This window comes from Myotis daubentonii, chromosome 20 (assembly GCF_963259705.1).
Source record: "Myotis daubentonii chromosome 20, mMyoDau2.1, whole genome shotgun sequence".
Lineage (NCBI taxonomy): Eukaryota > Metazoa > Chordata > Mammalia > Chiroptera > Vespertilionidae > Myotis > Myotis daubentonii.
The window spans coordinates 11,682,167-11,702,924 of record NC_081859.1 but is presented as its reverse complement, the minus strand read 5'-3'; the positions used below and the strand labels follow the sequence as shown (position 1 = coordinate 11,702,924).

Genomic DNA, 20,758 nt, shown 5'->3' with positions numbered 1-20,758 from the left:
CCCGGGGAGAGAGTCGCTGGTTCCCGGGTGGCTAGAGCGTCCTCGCGCGCTCTAACGCGCTGCTGGGTCGGCCCCGGAGGCTGTCGGGAAGTAGGCGGGGTGACGTCGGGCGGACGAGCTCTGCGGCGGGTTCGCAGGGATCAGTGGCCGGCGGCAGCGGGTGCCGGTGGCGGCCAGCGTCCGAGGTGGAGCAGGGCGGCGTGTGGCCGGGGCCATGACGAGCAATGCCGGGGAGTGGTGCCTCATGGAGAGCGACCCCGGCGTCTTCACCGAGCTCATTAAAGGATTCGGTGAGAGCCAGGGGCACCGTCCTGGGCCGGGGGGTCACGGGGGAGGCCGACCGGGCGCGGCGGGGTTTCCTGCGAGGAGCAGCCGGCGACTCCCGGGCACCTGGAGGGACTCGGGGAGGGGACACTCAGGGCTCCGCCCCCTGCCCAGCCCCGGGCGGTCGCGTTTCCTGAGAGTCACACCACGCGGGCAGGGACCCCGCATGCCCGCCCCGCCGCAGGATCCGGCCCCCCGTTACTTGTTTCATTGCAATGAGTCCCCGCAGCTCCCCTGTCCCCCTGAGCACCAGCCTTGCCCTCGCCCCCGCCGCGCGCCCCCGTCCCGTCCCGTCCCGTCCCGGCAGGTGCGCCCAGGTGCGCGTCGCAGGCCGCCCGTCCCGCAAGGGCAGCCGGGGTGTGCCTGCTGGAGGGCGGGGTGCCCGAGGCCCCAGCCGCCCCGGAACCCGAGGTTTTGGTGATTCCGAGCAGGACACCGGAGTGTGCGCCCGCGTGGGACCGGCGGGCCGCGCCGCCCGGTCTGCTCCCCGCCGGCCTCTGGCTTCCGGCGAGGCGTGTGCCCCGAGCCCGCGCCCCGGACCGGAGGCCACATGCTCGCCTGGCAGTCTCTTCCTGGCCCGGTGCCCCGTCCTCCACCCGGAACAGCCAGCGCGCTGCACTGCTCATCCCTGTTCTGTTCCTGTCCCTCTGTTCCTAGCCTCTTTTTTTTTTTTTGGATGGGGTAGTGCGTTTAGTTTTATCTATTACATTTCCTGGAATGCTATTAATTCTAGCTGTTAGGTGAGAACTTGTACTCGGGGTAAACATTAAACGTCGGCACAGACATTGTCCATTGTGCATAGCTGGATATTTGGACTATCACTTACCAAGCGCAGATTGTGGACCTACGATGTGTCAGGTACCCTGGTAGGCTCTGGGGGATTTTTTTTTTTCCCCTTTAAATATGTTTTTGTTAACTTCAGAGAGGGAAGGGGAGAGAGGCTGAAACATCAGTGATGAGAGAAGCACGGATCGGCCGCCTCTTGTACGCCTCCTACTGGGCATGTGCCCCGACCAGGAATCCAACCAGGACCCCCTGGTTCACAGGTGGACCCCCGAGCCACGCGGGGCGCCGTGAGGGTTTTTAATGTGAATAAACCATGGTGCAGTGTGCTGAGTGCTGTCTTGAAGTGTGAACCAATGTTACAGGAACACAGGCAGAAGGAAAAAGGTACACGGCACTGATGTTCAAGCCACACGTGTGGCTTAGGGAACAGCTAGCAAAGTGACTAACACATAACCTAACAGACGTGGAGGAGTATTTATTCGGTGGAGGAGTATTTATTCGCGTCGGAAGCTGAAAAGATCAGCCAGGCCAGATTGTATGCTCTGTTGTATAGTTTGCGTTGCCCTGCAGTCGCTGGGGACTTCACTGTCAAAGGTATTTGAATGCTGAAATGACGTTTGTTAGGCCTGAGAAAGGTGTACCGTGTATAGTGTGCAGAGTAGATTGAAGTGAGAGAAACCAGAGGTCTCTTATGGTCAGAGCCTGAGATGATTGGCGTGATGTGAAGTATGGGTTAGAGAGGAGGAGGTACAGACATTAATTTTGGCTTTGGGTGGTAGGCGCACCATGCAATATCCAGATCTTGTAACATAGAAACCCATACCTGAGCCCTAGCTGGTTTGGTTCAGTGGATAGAGCGTCAGCCTGTGGACTGAAGGGTCCCGGGTTCGATTCCAGTCAAGGGCACATGCCTGCGTTGTGGGCTTGATCTCCAGTGGGGGGCTTTAGGAGGCAGCCAATCAATGATTCTCTCTCATCATTGATGTTTCTCTCTCTCTCTCCCTCTCTGAAATCAATAAAAAGAAACCCACGCCTGAAACCTCCTATATGATCATATTAACCAATGTCATCCCAATAAATTAAAAACAAAACAAAAATCAAGAAAAATCAATGAAACCAAAGCTGGTTTCTTAAAGATCAATAAAATGGATAAACTTCTAACCAGACTGATCAGAAGAGGACAGGACACACAGATGACCAATACCAGGAAGAAGAGAGAGGATGTCACCACAGAATCTACAGACATTAAAAGGATAATAAGGGGATATTGTAAGCATCTGTATACCAGTAAATTTGACAACTTAAATGAAATATACACATTCCCTTAAAGACACAAATTACCAAAGCTCAATCAAGAAAAATAGGTAACCCTTAACCTTTTATTTATTAAAGAAATTGAAATTGTAATTTAAAATCTTTTCACAGAGGTAATTCCAGCCAAAATGGTTTCACTGGTAAATTCTATCAAATACTCTGAGGTAGTTGAAAAGAGAATAGAATAAAAATTTAGGAGAAGTCGCTGTTAGTGGCAGTTATTTCCTAGCACTTAAAAAATGTACAGTAAGAAAAAACGAGGGCCAAGGGCAGAGCTGGGAGAGCTTAGCGACAGGGAAAAAAGTGGATGCAGAAGGCGTGGAGAAGGCACACGTGGATAGGGTGTCAGTGGAGGCATGCTCCGGAAACTTAGTCATAAAGGCAAACACTCCCACTGCAGATGATTAGGAAATCGTACAGGATGGAGCAGTGGTTCTCAACCTTCCTAATGCCGCAACCCTTTCATACAGTTCATGTTGTGGTGACCCCCAACCATAAAATTATTTTCGTTGCTATTTCATAACTGTAATTTTGCTACTGTTATGAATCGGAATGTAAATATCTGATATGCTATATGTGTTTTCCGATGGTCGTGACCCACAGGTTGAGAACCGCTGGACTAGGGTTTGGCTGTGAACTTGGTCAGTTTTACCATTTTAATTTCTCATGTCTTATCATCCCAAATGTGCACACCTGTTAGTTAATATTTAATGCTGGAGAAAAGTGAGTCCATACTTTGTTTTCTAAAGAAATAATTTCTTATTTCAGGTTGCCGAGGAGCCCAGGTAGAAGAGATATGGAGTTTAGAACCTGAGAATTTTGAAAAATTAAAGTGAGTATAATATTAACTGTGTTAAAAATTGTCTCCATGTAAGCAAACAGTTGTCTATTTATTTTTCTTGGACTACACTAGGCTGAATACACGATCTCTTTAAAGTTTTTTCAGTCCTATGAGATAGGAGTTACTACTCTCCTTTTATAACCATGAACCTGAGGCTTCTAGATAAGTAGCTTGCAAGGGATTAAAAACTAAGTCCCTGTAATTCCATGTCAACAAAGTAATTGGTTGATTTCTACAGCATTCACAGCTAGATCATGGATTAGAACATGGAACACATTTTTAGCATAAGAGACATGAGTAAGAGGTCAGTCTACAAAAGCATATTTCATAATGCATATTAATAGTAATGCAAACTTGTCTACACATTATCACAGTGCTTCTGGGAGGTTGCAGTCCAGATTCCAAATGCGGGTGCCAGGAATTACCTTCCTCTTCCCCCACCCTGTGTAGAACCACCCCTCTGAGCCTCTCCTCGCTGCCCACCTTGTTACCCCCAAGCGCTGACCCTGAATTGCGAGGGAGGCCAGGGGAGTTCTCATGGTGGGCAAGTTCTTGGCTGGAGGCAAGTTGGCTTCTAACAGGGACAGCGGGGACCATTGGGATATGGCCTCTGTTTTCATAGTACGAAGGGGATGGCTTGCTTCCCCACCTCCCCCTTCCCCACAAAAAGCGCAGTCACTGTAGATGGAAGAAGAGATCAGTTTCCACTGAGTGGTCAGGGAAGGTTAATTAAAGATGGGCCTTGGAACTGGCTTCAAAGGAGAGGAGAGATTTTTATTGCATGGCAGGCAGTTGTGAGAGAGACTGGAGAGAATCCTAGAGGGTCGACTGGATGTTTCCTGGGCCACAACAGTTCCTTCAGGAAAGTGGTGACTCCCTCCTGTACCAGATGACAGCTTCCATTCGCACTAACAATTCCGTGAGGATTGTTCATGCGTCCGAGAATGACATGAAGTGACTGCATTTCATATTGCGTGTGCTATCAGCCATTTATCTGCAGACATCCTCTCTGAACTTTATTCATATGCGTTGGAATTCAGTCTAGGTTGGCAGCTTCTTCTAGTTTTGCTTTGTTCTTATTTTCTTTGTTTAAGTTAAGTGATATAAGGTAGAAATGAATAATCCGCAGATTTGAGAACAAGCCTTTCACTATAGTTCTTTTTTAACTGATATAATTTTAAGTTTTATTAGCCTGTGTCAGGCAACATTCTAGTGACTGAGGAGCAATAGAAACCTTAAAAAAATTTGAATTTACTTCATTTGCATTGTATATGTTAAGTAGCCGAGTAAAATGTAATATACTGACAATGTGTTAAAAGCAGCAGCAGACCCAGTAATACCACTTCTAGGAATATATCCCAAGAAAACAGAAACACCAATCAGAAAGGATATATGCACCCCAATGTTCATAGCAGCACAATTTACTATAGCTAAGATTTGGAAACAGCCTAAATGCCCATCAGCAGATGAGTGGATTAGAAAACTAGTACATCTACACAATGGAATACTATGCTGCTATAAAAAAGAAGGAATTTTTACCATTTGCAGCAGCATGGATGGAACTGGAGAGCATTATGCTAAGAGATGTAAGCCAGGCAGTGAAAGAAAAATACCACATGATCTCACTCATTTATGGATAATAAAGAACATTATAACCTGATGAACAAAAAGATAGATACAGAGGCAGAGAAACATCGAACAGACTGTCAAAGTACAGCGGGAAGGCTGGGGAGTGTTGGGTGGGGGTGGGTAAGAGATTAACCGAAGGACTTGTATGCATGCATATAAGCATAACCAATGGACACAAGACTGGGAGGGTGGGGTGAGGGCATGTGCTGGGGGGTAGGGGAGGCCGAGGGAAGGTCAATAATAGGGGAAAAAAGGAGACATATGTACTACTATTTATAATACTTTAAACAATAAAATTAAATTAAAAAAAATAAAAAGCAGCAGCAGGTTGTGGTGTCACTAATTTGTGTTTTATTTTGTAGGCCAGTTCACGGGCTGATTTTTCTTTTCAAGTGGCAGCCAGGAGAGGAACCAGCAGGCTCTGTTGTTCAGGACTCCAGACTCGACACAATCTTTTTTGCCAAGCAGGTATGGTCCTTGGGTACGCCGAAGTCTTGTGAACAATCTTTCCCCATGTGTTTGTTATGTAGCAGTGCTCAACTTTTTGTCTTAGGACCCCTTTACATTCTTCAAAATTATTGAGCTCCCCAAACATCTGCATCCATTTAGAGAGGCAGTAACACTGGCTGACTGAGGTTAATCATATGCTCTAGTTGGAGGTGTGTGTGTCTGATCATTGATGAATAAAATGTTGAGGGAAGAAATGACCTAGTAATCACAGTGTGTGTGTGAAGACCCAGGAAGGACAGTTTGGTAGTGCTTCTCTGTAAAACGTCGTTGCCTAGCTACCATTTCACTGGTGAGGAAGGTGAGGTCTTCCCCTCCCCCCCAACTGGGATTCGAACCCATAACCTGGGCGTGTGCCCTGACCGGGAATCAAACCGTGACCTCCTGGTTCATAGGTGGACGCTCAACCGCTGAGCTGGTCAGGCTGTTTTCTAACAAATTGATGGTATCTCCGCTGTTCTGTTTGATAGGTCATTAATAATGCTTGTGCTACGCAAGCCATAGTGAGTGTGTTGCTGAACTGTACTCATCAAGACGTCCATTTAGGAGAGACGTTGTCAGAGTTTAAAGAATTTTCACAAAGCTTTGATGCAGCCGTGAGTACCACCTTCTTATTCCGAAAGTGCCCTCTTTGTGACAGTTCTTGTTTTAATGGGCGACTTTTCCAAATTATTTTAGATGAAAGGCTTGGCACTGAGCAACTCCGATGTGATCCGACAAGTACACAACAGCTTCGCCAGGTGAGAGACGGGGTGCTGAGTGGACCCTGCATCCTTCCCGCCTTGCTTGCCTCTCACTGCTTCCTTCTTCACTGCAGACAGCAGATGTTCGAATTCGACGCGAAGACACCAACCAAAGAAGAAGATGCGTTTCACTTTGTCAGTTACGTTCCTGTGAACGGAAGACTCTATGAACTGGATGGACTGCGGGAGGGACCAATTGACTTAGGTAACCGGCTCCTGTTCCTGCTGTTTCCCTCTTGGCCAGGAGCAAACGGAATTCACTCTGTGTTAGCCTCCATGCTACAGAGATTGGAGGGGACGGAGACGGCGATGATGACGACATAGGGCGCTCTCAGGACACCCCTCGCTCTTCAGTCCTTCGTGAAGTTAACAGATAGGAAGGGTGACCACTGCAATTCAGTTGGAACCTTTAATTTTTTTCTAAGAGAAAAACATTTGAACTCTTAGATGACATAATATATTATTTATTTTTTTAGTTATCTTTCAGAAAAGTGTATGTATTTTTATTGATTTTAATAAATAAGAATGGAAGCTGAACACAGTTATGCTAAAAGGATTTTGACCATCCTGAATTTCCTAAATTATTTGTAAAAGGAGAGAGATGCTTTGGACCAAAGATATGAAGTGGTGCTGATACTGACTTTCGCTGACGGAAATCTTCCCCCTTTCTCCAGGGGTCTGCAGTCAGGACGACTGGATCAGCGCCGTGAGGCCCGTCATAGAGAAGAGGATACAGAAGTAAATGCTCCGCTAACCCCCTTCGCATAACATTCTGGTTTGGTTTTTAAACATTTAAAAAAACTTTTATTTCATTTTTATTTTAGCAATGCTCACTGCCTATCTGCCTTTGATTACTGGGTTCAGGGAATCTGTTGGAAAACCTCTAGATCCTGCCCTGTCGTTAGCAGAATTAAACGCAGATCTCCATTAAATTAGATGTTTCATGCAGTTACTTTGCAGAGTTTTGTTTTGAGCATATATTCCTTCATTAAACTTTTCGAGATAGTTATAAAAAGAATGCAGAGTGATCCTGTGTGCTCTTCATCCTGCAATTGGTGACACCTTGCAAAACTATTGCCGTGCCATAGCCAGGATGCCGACACTGGCCCTGTCAAGGCACCGAGGAATTCCCAGGAGTCCTCAGGTGCCCATTTGCCTATTTTGTATGTAATTAGATTGTTTCTTTTTTGATGGTTGAGCTTTGAAGTTCTTTTCTTACTCTAGATACTCCCCGCCCATCCCAACCACCTCCCTCCCTGCCACCCCCCACATCACGTTTGTCATTTAAAGAATGTTATATAAACGGAATCGTACTGCGTGCCACCTTTTTGGACTGGCTCCTTTCAGCACAGTTCTCTAGAAATTCCTGTAGGTTAAGCGTATCAATAGTTGAATCTCTTCGAACAATAGTCCGTGGTATGGATATACCATTGTTTTGCCCACTCACCCACTGCAGGACATCTGGATCGTTTCCAGTTTTGGCTGTTACGAATAAAGTTATCAGAGACATGTAGACAGATCTGTGTGTGAACCTAAGCTTTCGTTTCCCTGGGGTAAATGCCCAAGAGCACACTGCTGAGTTGTATGGTAAGGCATGTTCCATGTTTTAAGAAACCACCAAACTCCTTTCTAGCGTGGCTGTACATTCTACATTCCCACTCGTACTGTACGAGGGAGCCAGTTTCTCCACGGCCTCGCTAGCATTTGGTTTTGTCAGAGTTTTTTATTTCCATTCTGATTGGTGGGTAGTGATAGTTCATCATGATTTAAATCTGCATTTCCCTAGTGACTAAGGATGTGTGCCTTTTGCCTATTTTGTATGTAATTAGATTGTTTCTTTTTTGACGGTTGAGCCTTGAAGTTCTTTTCCTACTCTAGATACTGCCCGTCCTTAGACACATTGTCTGCACATACTCTGTCCCAGCCCGTAGCCCATCCCCCTCTTCCCAGCCTGGTCTTTCAGAGCAAAAGTTCTCAATCCCCTTGAATTGTATGTTTATTGTCAAGTCTAAGAATTCTTTCCCTAGCCCTAGATTCCAAAGATTGTGCTATTGTCTTTTATAGGTTTATTGTGGTTGAACAGTTTTAAGTCTGTGATTTATTTGGAGTTAACTTTTATCCATGTCTTGGGTGGGTTTTTTTGGCCTGTGGCTGTTCACCTGCTCTAGCACCCCTGGGTGAGCAGGCCATCCTTTCTCCACGGAACTGGTCCCACACCTGGGACAGAACCGTGGGCGTATGTGTGGGGTGTTGCTGGGTTCACCGCCCTGTTCCACTGATCTGTGTCCGTCAGCACCACCATCTTGGTTACTGTAGCTTAAGTCTTGTCATCAGGGACAGTGCCACCTCCTGCTTTATTCCTTTGCTTCCGAATTGTTCTAGCCATTGTAGACCCTCCGCCTTCCATGCAAATTTCAGTATAAACTTGTATCTGCTAACATTCTTGCTGGGACTTGCATATAAATTGTGTGAAACATTTGTATCAATTTGAGGAGAATTGGCATCTTCACTATGTGGAATCTTCCAATACATGAACCACTGACTTTGATCTCCCAGAGAATCATGGGGCAATCCCAGCAGATTCTCTTAATTGTAATAGTGTTACTATTCTTTATTACATTATAAACTTGACCTTTTTTTAGGTACAGTGAAGGTGAAATTCGATTTAACTTAATGGCCATCGTGTCTGACAGAAAAATGATATATGAACAGAAGATAGCCGAGCTACAGAGACAACTTGCTGAGGTTCGTGGCCATATTTTCTGGCTTAGTCATTTTCTCAGGGGAAGGATTTACCCCTTCCTTCTTTCCTCTTCTTTTTTCAAACGTAGACTGAATCAAGTGTCCTGAGTGGTGGTTAACACTAGATCGCCCAAGGAAGTCATTTTGACTGCTTTTTAATTTCAATTAGAAAAACAATTATGTATATAAGGACTTTTTGTGACTTTTTGTACAACATATAAATGCGTTTATTAATAATTGTAGTTACCTCCCCCTCCTTCATTTCCGGTATATATATATGTGTTATACCTATATTGCCCAAAAGCAGTCATTTTGACTGTTTGGGGAAATTTTAGACTCTTATTATTGAATTGAGTAAATTTCTTATATGACCAGTTCGGCTCTGTATTGAAATAACAGTTTTCACTTTTTTTCGATTACTGTCACATGATAACATACAAGTACATGATAAATTGTCGACACTTGATAAGTTGCAGTTGCTCAATAAGCTAAACTAGTACTTGTTATTCGAATCTTTATGCAGTGATACTTGTTCTAATAAGTTGTTCATTTTATTTCTTTTGCGCCCTAAATTCATGAAAGAAATGTCGAATAGAAGTGAGTTATTGGAAAAGCTAAGGAACATAAGTGAAGAGTGCTCCGATATTATTCTTTCACAATGCAGTCATTTTGACTGCTTTTGGGCAGTATAGCTATATACTAAGTTTCAGTCTTTCTAGTGTCGAGATCACCCTCAGGAGTCAGGCTGCCTAGGTTCAGCTCTTGTGGTGGATGCATTACTGTGAGTGTATTTCTTTTGTCTCAGTTTCTTGTGTAAAATGAGGATAATAGTATTTACCTTAGAAGGTTGTTGTGAGGATTAACTGAGATAATATACGTAAACCACTTTAAACAGTGACTGAGGAGTAGTGTGTGCTAAATAAGTGTTAGCAATTATTTACTGTCATTTAAGCAAGTTAGACTGCATTTTTCACAGAATCAATTGGGTACATTTATTATTTAAAAAAATATTTTTATTGTTTTCAGAGAGGGAGAGGGAGATTGAAACATCAATGATGAGAATCATTGATCAGCTGCCTCATGCCTCCGTCCTACTGAGGATCAAGTCCACAACCCAGGCATGTGCCCTTGGCTGGAATCGAACCCGGGACTCTGCCAAGCCAAACCAGCTAGGGCTCAATTGCATACATTTAGGCTCACATATAATCTTTACTAGTCTTTATGATTATCTTTCTGTAGTAAATAGGATTGGAGAGAATTAGTAACAGACAAAAAGATCTTTTTACATTCTTTGACCACATTTTGTTAAGAGTATATTTAAGCAAATTTATAGCTGAATGGAAGGGTATAGATTTAAATATATTACAGTATAGATTACTTTTAGGTAAACAGTATGTATTGCAGAATATAGAAATATGGAAGGTATTACTTAGGGTTTTTATCCTTGAATATTGCATTTATTCAGCTGGAATTCTGTTACTGTATTAAGGGTAAAATTTTAAAGGAATTGTACTGTGCTTATCATTTGAAAATATTCTGCAGCTAAGCCTCAGTTATTAGGGTGTGTTTTTCTTTCCTTTCCCCTAAGGAGGAACCCATGGATACAGATCAGGGTAGTATGCTAAGTGCTATTCAGTCAGAACTCGCCAAAAATCAGATGCTCATCGAAGAAGAAGTACAGAAATTAAAAAGATACAAGGTATTTAAAAAAATGTGTTCGTTTAATGTTTTAAAATGGAATGGTATATTTTGACATGGTTTTTCTAATAGGGACCACTCTTCTCCCATTACTTACTAGTTTTCAGAATGAGTTGATTCCCTGGCATTCTACAAAAGTAACTAGTGAGCTGTGTTTCTTTTTAATTTTTTAAAGAGTATCACGAACAGATTTTTAACATATTTGATGCTTCAGTTCACTGCAGATATTGCTGATGCTCAAATTATTCCCCCTTTGGCCAGTAGAGGTCATTGCAAGCTGTCTCCTGAGTCCTTGGACATGACTGTTCATCCTTCCTAGCTTCTGTCCTAGTGACTGATATTTCAGGCCCATCTTGTACATTTCCCACCTCAGACTTGGAATCAGCCATTTCTTCAAGAAGCCCTGGGTCCTTTGGTGGGAAGTGGTATTAGAAACCATCTCTCTGGGCACTCAGTGATACTGATTGGCCTTTATTTCTAGACCTTTTCAGAGCTAAGAAATGTATTTTTTTTGTTGTTTCATTTTTGGAGAGAAAAATATAATGAGAGTTCCTATTAATGCTTGTATTTAGGATTAAAGGGCTTTATACTTGAAGTTAAGCATTTGCATCTTTTCTCTTCATCTTAAAATCTTGGTTCCTAACAACAGTAACATAATTACTTACTTGCTTTATGCTACATATATATAGCGTTTGTATATAGAGATTTTTATATGTTTTATGCTACACACACACACACACACACACACACACACACACACACACACCCCCCCGGCACCGTGCATGAATTTGTGCACCAGTGGGGTCCCTTGGCCTGGCCTGCGGGATCAGGCTGGAACCAGTTCTCTGACATCCCCTGAGGGGTCCAGGATTGCAAGAGGGTGCAGGCCAGGCCAAGGGACCCCACTGGTGCACGATCGGGACCGGAGAGGGCCCGCGGGAGGACTCCAGGGCATGTCTGGCCCTCGCTCAGTCCCGATCAGCCAGACCCCAGCAATAAGCTAACCTGGTTGGAGCTTCTGCTCCCAGGTGGTCAGTGCATGTCAGCGACTGGCTGACTGTCTGCCCCCTGGTAGTCAGTGCATGTCATAGGGAGCAGTTGAATAGCCTTAGCATATCATTAGCATATTACGCTTTGATTGGTTGAACGGATGACCAGACAACTGGACATTTAGCCTAATAGGCTTTTGTTATATAGGATAGGATAGGATATATATATATGTGTGTGTGTGTGTATGCGCGTGCATCCGCATATATATATCTATATATATATATCTATATATAGGTATATATAGATATAGATATATTCGTTCAGAATAACAATACCAGGAATCTCAATTTTTTCCTTAGGATATATCCTATTTTAAATGTATAATCAAAATACTATGTTTTGAAATTCACTTGAAAAATTTTCTCTTGGTGTGGTTCTATTACCAATTTGAGTTTATTTTTTTTAAATTTTGCTTTCCAGATTTTTAGGTTTTATAAAAAGTTTTGATTTAATTATGTCAGTAGTAGTAAGCCATGCTCAGAAACTCTCCATGTTTATTCTCAGTGGGAACTGGATCTCATTATTTCTAATAGTTTTCTTTTGAGAATGGAGGATTTTTCCCCATTTCAATTTTGAGTTGTATGCAAAATAAAAATGTCAGAAACTTAGTAGAAATGCAAAGCTAGGATGGTTTGATAATTGTTTTATTTTCAGATTGAAAATATCAGAAGGAAACATAATTACCTGCCATTCATTATGGAATTGTTAAAGACGCTAGCAGAACACCAGCAGTTAATACCACTAGTAGAAAAGGTAAGGATTTTACTGCTGAATATATACTAGTATACACACACACCCATTTTTTTTGTCCTTATGGAATTTATATATTTTTATATTACAGTTTGCATTCAATACTATTTTGTATGTGTATAGCACAGCAGACAGACATTTATATACGTTACCGCTGACAATTTAGGGACTGTCACCATAGATAGTTATTACAGTATTGACTATATTAAATTAGATTTAGATTCTCAAAAAAAAAATGTTTGTTTTAGCTTAAGTAGAGGTAAAATGTGTTGAAGCTTTTTGACTTTTATTTGTTTGACTTTTACTTATTTGTTTTATATTCTAGATGAGCATTAGTTCAGCCAGATATCTGTAAACTAGAAACAAGGGCTGCCCCACTGCTTCACCTCCTAGAATCCTCCATGTCACAACTCAGGCTGTGCTATATTAGAATGACATTTAAAACATTGCCCTTTCTTTAAGCTACTAACAAATCTTAATGTTAATAATTGAAATAATAGATTTTTTTAATTGAGCAAAAATTGAATTATCACAGAATTTAGAACTAGAATGGACATTGCCGAGGGAAAGAAATGTAGCTAAGACTAAGAACTAGTTTCCCTATCCCGAAGCTGGTATTCTTTCCAAGGGTGGGAAGCTAGCATTTCCTAATGAAATATTCTAAGATTGTTTTTCTTTAAGGTACTTAAATAAAATACTTGTTGAATAAATGAAACACATTTCAATTGTTTTTATGTTTATACGTAAATCATTGTTTCTGAAAGTGACCCATTGCTGGATACTCTTTAAAATACATGTTCTTTGGACCCTCCCCAGATATTCTGATACAGAGGAAGGAATCTTTAATAAGCCCCGCACCCCCTAAGCGATGACTCTAAGGCAGCTGGTGTGTACCACATTTTCAGAAATGCTTTGAGAAGACACTGCTAGGCAAACAAAATATTGAAACTTTAACTTAAAAGACTAGCCCTAGCTGGTTTGGCTTAGTGGATAGAGTGTCGGCCTGACGACTGAAGGGTACCGGGTTCGATTCCGGTCAAGGGCATACACCTTGGTTGCAGACTTGATCCCTAGCCCCAGTCAGGGTGCATGGGGGAGGCAACCAATCGATGTGTCTCTCACATTGATATTTCTCTCTCTTTCTTCCCCTCCCTTCCACTCTCTCTAAAAATCAATGGAAAAAATATCCTTGGGTGAGGATTAACAAAAAAGAATTAAAAATGGGAAAAATAATAAAAAAAATAAAATTTAAAAAAGATAACAAAGACCAGAGTATACATGGTAGGTATATTTTCCTTATTAATTTTAAAGTTTATGAAGCAAAGATACATTATCACACATTCTAAATAATATGAAGTGAGAGTTTAAGGTTTTTGTGTGTACCTCATTACCCAGATCCCAAAAAATGTGTGCTTCAACTTACCATTAAACGCAAAACTTACTGCAGAAGACTGCTAAATCTTCTCTTTGTGATACACCTTTCTCTATTTATATATCTCAGGGTATTAAGGTTATGAAAGTCCAAGATAGGAAACTGATTTTTAAAGTTTTAGATTAAGTTAAGATTCTGTGATTTTCCAATTTACTCTTAACAAAACACCTAGCTATTGTGTTCTTTGTAGGAAACACTATGAAATAGTTCTCTATTGAAAATAGTAAGACCGACTAAGTCATAGGATATGTTATATCACATTTATATATAAATATTAAGGAGCAAACATGTTATTTGAGAAAATTTAAATGTATGTACTTTGCTCTAAAATTTTTCTGTGGGCTGGCATGTGTGGGTCAGTGGTTGAGGTTGACCCATGAACCAGGAGGTCATGTTTTGATTCCTGGTCAGGGCATTTGTCTGGGTTATGAGCTTAATCCCCAGTAGGGGGTATGCAGGAGGTAGCCAGTTGATGATTCTAATCATTGATGTTTCTATTTCTTCGTCTCCTAAAATCAGTATCTCCCTCTCTCCAACGTCAATAAAAACAAATTTTTAAAATTTTGTTCTGTGCATAAACATTTTTGTGCAATTAGGAAAAGGACAATTCTTGTTTGGTTTTAATGACAGTATAATTCCAGATTTTTTTATTTTAAAAAAGCCTAGTTAGGGAACATAGCTTTTCAGCTTTTGCATTAGAACCGCAGTTCCCATTGTGGACACAGGGTGGCAGTGTGTGAATGTCGTGTTAATGGAGCACAGTACAGTCTGTCCTTGCTGTTGCATTTGTTTTATTGAAGAGGTTGTTATTGACCTTGCAGCTTTTGTCTGTTTCTCCAAACTGTTTTTTCATTATTCACATTGCATAGACAATATTGAGATGCGTTTATTTCTTGTCTATATGCAATGTTCTCGTCCTAGATTCTGAAGAGAACTCAGATTATTATTTGATTAAAATTTTTGAAATGTTTTAATTGCTCATCATTTATCCAGCGGCAGCTATAGGTCGGGCACTCTGTTAAAGCCTCTGGCTGTACACAGGAATAAGACACCTCTTCTCTCTTAAGCAACTTGTGATACAGCGGAGGGAAAAATAAGTACAGTACTGTACCGAATAGCGGGTTTTTTGACAAATGCCAGATACAGTGAATATGCTCTAAAACAGACCTTGGAGATTTTGTAAGATACTATCTTTAATTTCTAGGCAAAAGAAAAACAGAATGCAAAGAAAGCACAGGAGACCAAATGAAGAGGATGCTGTGGTGTGTGCACACATTTCTGCTTCTGCCTTTATTTCCATGGAAACCACTGAGCATGAGGAACGTGGAGCAGCACCCTGACTGGCTCAGTGCACATTGGGCAGCAGTCCAGTCCGTCTTGTCTTTACTGCATGGATTCATAAATGCCCCCTACCTGCATCGTGTGCATGTAGTGCCTGTTAAATAAAGGTGATGTCAAGAGCACTTGCCCAAATCCCATTATTTGACACTGGATCTGAGAACTTCTGTGATGCCCCGCATACGTAGCTACCATAATGAATCTAGAAAACGCACAGAGGATCTTCTCTCCCTGTAACTGGTATCATTAATCCTTTGATCTTTTAGCTCACTTAAATGCCTAAAATTTATAAATGTCAGCTCTTGATTAAACTGGATCTCTTGTTCTCATCATTAATGGAATAAAAAAATCAGTATTTCTGTCTTTGATATCTAAATATTTTGAGGATTTTTAAACTGAATTTTATCTTCTATATCAATTATTTGGAAAAGTATGATTTTAATGCAGATTATTTGAAAGGACAAAAGTACAGTTTCTAGTGATTTTCATGCTGCCAGTAGAAAAAGTAATAAACATCCCAACTTTATTTTCGCAAACTCTCTAAGTGTGTGGGGTTATTTCTTTACGTAAAACTGTTTACGGAAGGTGTCTTATCTCAAAGCAAAACTTCAGGTTAAGAACAAAGTGTGTATGTTTAAGAGTTCTGGTGGTACACTCAGCTGGGCAACATTTTTTCAAGCTGTGAAGCTGCATTTTTATAAGATATTGGAGATTTGACAATTAAGGGTATGTCCCTTAAAAAAAAAAAAAAGGGTAGAGTGGTGATTCAGGGTTCTTACGTGGCAATTTGAACAAAAGTAGTCCAGTCCAGCAGTCCCCGAGACGGGCAGTTGGCCCCGATGGAGGCTTTGGTTTCTTTCCCATTGCTTTGGGAGTTGCTTTTCTTATTTCATAAAAATATTATTCTTGCTCCTAATCTTCTTTTCTAAGTTAAACTTTAAAGGAAATTTTAAAAACTACTTTATGATTCCCGGTCAGGGCACAAGCCAGGTTGTAGGTTTGATCCCCAGTGTGGGGTGTGCAGGAGGCAGCGGATCAGTCATTCTTTCTCATCACTGATGTTTCTATCTCTCTCTCCCTCTCCCTTTCTCTCTGAAATCAATTTAAAAATTTTATACATATATATAGAATGGTTTATATTATCTGCTTTTTTGATGATGGCAAATGCATTGTGACCCTTTGTGGTAATTTCTGCCAGGGAATAAAGAAGTCTGACTTGTGTCCTTGCCTGGGTCCTAAGTCATGACCCCAGTGGGTAGAGAAAATGGGCGAATAAAGAGTAATCCAGAAATATATGTATAAAAGTTAGTTATGTGGAAAGTTAAAAAAAAAAAAGGAGGGCTATTTAAAAGACAGTCTCCGTGGCTCATTCCACTTTTTCCCTTTCTGAAATCTCATTTAATGGTTAGGTAGGTGAAGGCCGTTTCATTCTGTGTGATGCCTGTTAAAGCAGCCAGCCAGCGCTCAGGGATATACTCCCTCCTCATAAACGGAAAGCTCGCCGACAGCGGCGGCCCTGGCTAGTCTCACCTCGTATGTTTAGCTCCCCAGACAGCTGCCCTTTTCCAGCGAGCAGCCAGCTGGGCTGTGCCACCAGAACAGACAAACGTTTGTTCTGAGATCATGAACCAAGGGGGTGCGCTCCCCAATTTAGACCATGAGACATACTTCTTCTGTGTGCATTACCGTGCTACATGCAGACTGACACCTTTAGTTAATCCTCTTAGTGGCCCCAAACATTTCAATTTACATTCAGAATTTTTTTTTTCTCTGTAGGAGAATTATGTTTCTTTTGTTTGTGGGGAAAAAATGACTTTTAAGTTTTCCTTTAAACATTAAAGAAGGATAAACAAAAATAAAGTGTAAATTACCCATAGTTCTGTCACCAGGGAAGACGACAGCAACATTTTAGTGTATTTACTGGTCCTTTTCCCCAGAGGTTTACACGGGTTTTGTGTGTAAGTCTTGCATGCCCTCCCCCCATTCTGAAATAGATGTATGCAGCAGCAATTATTTTTAAAGTGGGTGATATGCAATTTACCATTTTTTTTTAAAATATATTTTATTGATTTTTTACAGAGAGGAAGGGGGAGAGATAGAGAGAGTTAGAAACATCGATGAGAGAGAAACATCGATCAGCTGCCTCCTGCACATCTCCTATTGGGGATGTGCCCGCAACCCAGGTACATGCCCTTGACCGGAATCGAACCTGGGACCTTTCAGTCCGCAGGCCGACGCTCTATCCACTGAGCCAAACCGGTTTCGGCCCATTTTTTGTGTGTGTCATTGATGACTTACAGGAAACAAGCCACTCTAGCAATTTTTAACAGGACATGGGGATTAATATTGGGAATTGTGAAACTACTTAGTTCCTGACGAAGTCATGGGGAGCTTTTGGAGGAGTGAGCTCAGGTTTGAGTCCCCAGAATTATGCCACAGGAACCTACCACGACTCTTTAGGCACCCGGTGACTACACTGGAGGGCGAGCCACACCAGCCAGGCTGGAATTTATTATTAAATTTTTTTTTCTATTTGTTGATTTAAGAAAGAGATTGATTTGTTGTTCCACTTATTTATGCATTCATTGGTTGCTTCTTGTATGTGCTCTAACCGGGAATCAAACCCACAACCTTGGCATATGGGGACATCTCCGTAACCGCCTGAGCTACCCAGCCATTTTAAATATGTTATTTTCCTTTCTTCCTCCTAGTTCTTCTCTTAATCCTCACCCAGTTTTTTCCATTGATTTTTAGAGAGAGTGGAAGAGAAGGAAAGACAGACAGAAATACTGATGTGAGAGAGCGAGAGACATCGATTGGTTGCCTCCTGCATGAGCCCCAACCAGGGCCTGGCCCGGGGTGGAGCCTGCAACCGAGGTACATGCCCTTGACTGCAATCGAACCCGGGACCCTTTGGTCTGCAGGCTGACGCTCTATCCACTGAGCCAAATCGGCTAGGATTCTTCCTTCTAGTTCTTTTTTCCTCTTTGGCTCAAACAATCCATAGGCTGGTGACTCCACGTGAGGTCCACACACCAGCACTGTGATCACCACCTGGGAAGGTGCTAGAAATGCAGAATTTTCTGGCCACGGACCAGTGGCATTAGAATCTGCCATTTAATGAGATGCCCAGTCAATTCCTTCATTAAAATTTAACAAGCACAACCTCGCTATTTTTACATCTATGGTATAAATGTTTCCATCACCAGTGGGCACTTGAGAAATTGGTTTTAGGATTTTTATAGTTTCGGCGGCAAAATGCAAAGTGCGATCTATTAGGAAATGTATTGGGAGTAAAATGCAAAGCCATTCTCAGTGTGTCAGGTTCCAGCCTAAGTATTTTTGCATATTTACTCTAAGCCTCACAGGATAGGAAGTAGATCCTATGATCCCATTTTCCAAATGAGGACCGAAAAGCACTAAGTAAGTAACTTGCTCAAGATCACATGGCCAGTAAGTGCTAGACCTGGGATTCAGACGAAGCTAACTGGCTCCTGAATTCATTCATTCTTCCCTCCCTTCCCTTCCTTCCCCCCCTCTCCCTTTCCCCCTCCCATTCTTGTAGGTGAAAGTTGCATCATGGGCAGAGTCCTCTGGTGGAGGCAGCTGCCTGAGAGCACGATTTCTGGACTTATTAGTGTACAGGAGACAGTGGTGCCCTCGCTGAGTTATTGAAGAATGCACAGACTGAGTGGTAACCGTGAGCTCTGGGAGGCAATGGCTCCCACGGGCTGGTAATTAGAATGTTCCTGATGAGAAACTAACAAGCTCTCCGGATGGGCCTCCCAGGCTGTGTCTCCCAGTGAGGTTACCAAGGTCCAACATCTGACCTCCTCGCTTAGGACTGGAGGCACTGAGCGCTCCCACTAAAGGCCATGAGCACCCTGGACAGCTGAGACAACTTAATAAAACTTGCCGGAGACTAACGTCCGCCTCCAAGACAATTTATGAATTTACTTTATAATTATGACTGCCAAGCAGACCAGACATTCCTATCTGCCTGTCAATACATTCTCTCCCTGGCAGATTAACTTACCAACGAAAGCCAATTAAGTCGAGAAGGCTGGCTGGACCCTAGGACTGGTCCAAAGGACATTGTGTTTTGGAGATACTGGCTGTGATAGCCTGGGATGTGTTTTGCCATTTCGACACTAACCAAGTCTTCTTGGGCCACTACATGCCTTGGTGAAAGGATTAAACTGCCTCCTTCTCCGACATAGTGGTAGAGACATGATGACAACACTTTAAGCAACATAATGATCACTTTCCTGGCTGACATTTTCCTACTCCCTTTCTCATTTCAACAAATGCTCACAAATACATTTAAGTTTATATTTATCTGATTTCAATTTTATTCTGATCTGTCTTCTTTTTAAAAAATATTTTGTGTATATTGATTTCAGAGAGGAAGGGAGAGGGAGAGTAAGATACAAACATCAATGATGAGAGAGAATCATTGACTGACTGCCTCCTGCACGCCCACACTGGGGATCCAGCCTGCAACCCGGGCATGTGTCCCGATTGGGAATTGAACCATGATCTCCTAGTTCCTAAGTTGACCCTCAACCACTGAGCTACACTGGCCGGGCCACAGATTTCGAATGCCATATTTTACTATCAATAATTGTCAAGATAGAAGCCCTAATCTAAATACCACATGATAGTATTAGAATGGTAGAGCCAAGATTAAAGATAGAAGAGCTTCACAGATAACAAAAAGCTAAAGGAGTTCATCACCACCAAACCATGATTATATGAAATGCTGAAAGGTATCCTTTAACAAGAGGAAGAAGAAAAAGGTAAAGATACAAATTATGAACAACAAATGCACATCTATCAACAAGTGAATCTGAAAATCAAGTGAATAAATAATCTGATGAACAGAATGAACTGGTGAATATAATAGAATCAGGGGCATAGAAAGGGAGTGGACTGACTATTCTCGGGGGGGAGGGAAAGGGCGTGGGGGTGCAGGAAGAGACTAGACAAAAATCGTACACCTATGGATGAGGACAGTGGGCCGGGGGGGGGGGGGCGGGTAAGGGCAGAGGGTGAGGTGGGAACCCGGTGGAGGGGAGCTATGGGGGGAAAACAGAGGAACAACTGTAATAATCTGAGCAATAAAGATTTAATTTTTTAAAAAAAGATAGGCTTAAGCACCCCTTTACTCATTCATTCATTCATCCACTCATTCATTCAACAGGTATTTATTAAGCACCTACTCTGGGTCAGGCTCAAAACTGTTTTCAGGACACACAGAGGAAAAGACACACTCTTACCCTGTAGGCTTGGGCTGGATTTTAACCCTGTGGGAAGAGAATGTTCCCTGGTCATAACTTCCGCAAGGAGCAGGGACAACAGGAGGATAAGTAACTGTTACCGGCACATTAGACAAAACAGTCTAAAATAAGTCTACTTTGCCCCATATGCAGTAAGAACGTTTACGTACTTGGACCAAATGTTTATGAGCTGACTTCCACTCGAGAGGCCAACTTACCGTTTTTGAGGTCACAGTGTGTTCATTCCTGTCCTTCTTTTTGCAGATTCAGTAACAGCTTTTTTTTTTGGGGGGGGGGGGTTAGATTCCAGATAGATAAGAAGTAG

General features: G+C 42.2%; 1 protein-coding gene across 2 annotated transcripts; it reads left to right on the top strand.

The window, feature by feature from the left end:
* The first annotated feature begins 77 nt into the window (after positions 1 to 77).
* UCHL5 (ubiquitin C-terminal hydrolase L5) lies at positions 78 to 15,693 on the top strand. Of its 2 annotated transcripts, none has more exons than XM_059677379.1 (11): positions 78 to 290; positions 3,193 to 3,256; positions 5,257 to 5,362; positions 5,872 to 5,997; positions 6,080 to 6,141; positions 6,219 to 6,349; positions 6,819 to 6,882; positions 8,787 to 8,889; positions 10,478 to 10,585; positions 12,289 to 12,387; positions 15,021 to 15,693. In XM_059677379.1, exons 1-11 carry the CDS (start codon positions 215 to 217, stop codon positions 15,063 to 15,065), a joined length of 984 nt encoding a protein of 327 aa, XP_059533362.1. In that variant the 5' UTR covers positions 78 to 214; the 3' UTR covers positions 15,066 to 15,693. The 2 variants fall into 2 exon arrangements, with proteins under 2 accessions (XP_059533362.1, XP_059533361.1); XM_059677378.1 differs by having other exon boundaries at positions 10,475 to 10,585.
* Positions 15,694 to 20,758: the final 5,065 nt, after the last annotated feature.

What these genes read in the sequence shown, in the direction of transcription:
- UCHL5 (XM_059677378.1), top strand. Translation starts at nt 215, where the DNA reads ATGACGAGCAATGCCGGGGAGTGGTGCCTCATGGAGAGCGACCCCGGC. An exon ending in GAGAATTTTGAAAAATTAAA is followed by an intron (nt 3,257 to 5,256) that starts GTGAGTATAATA and finishes TTTATTTTGTAG; the next exon opens with GCCAGTTCACGGGCTGATTT. An exon ending in TACAGAGACAACTTGCTGAG is followed by an intron (nt 8,890 to 10,474) that starts GTTCGTGGCCAT and finishes CTTTCCCCTAAG; the next exon opens with GAGGAACCCATGGATACAGA.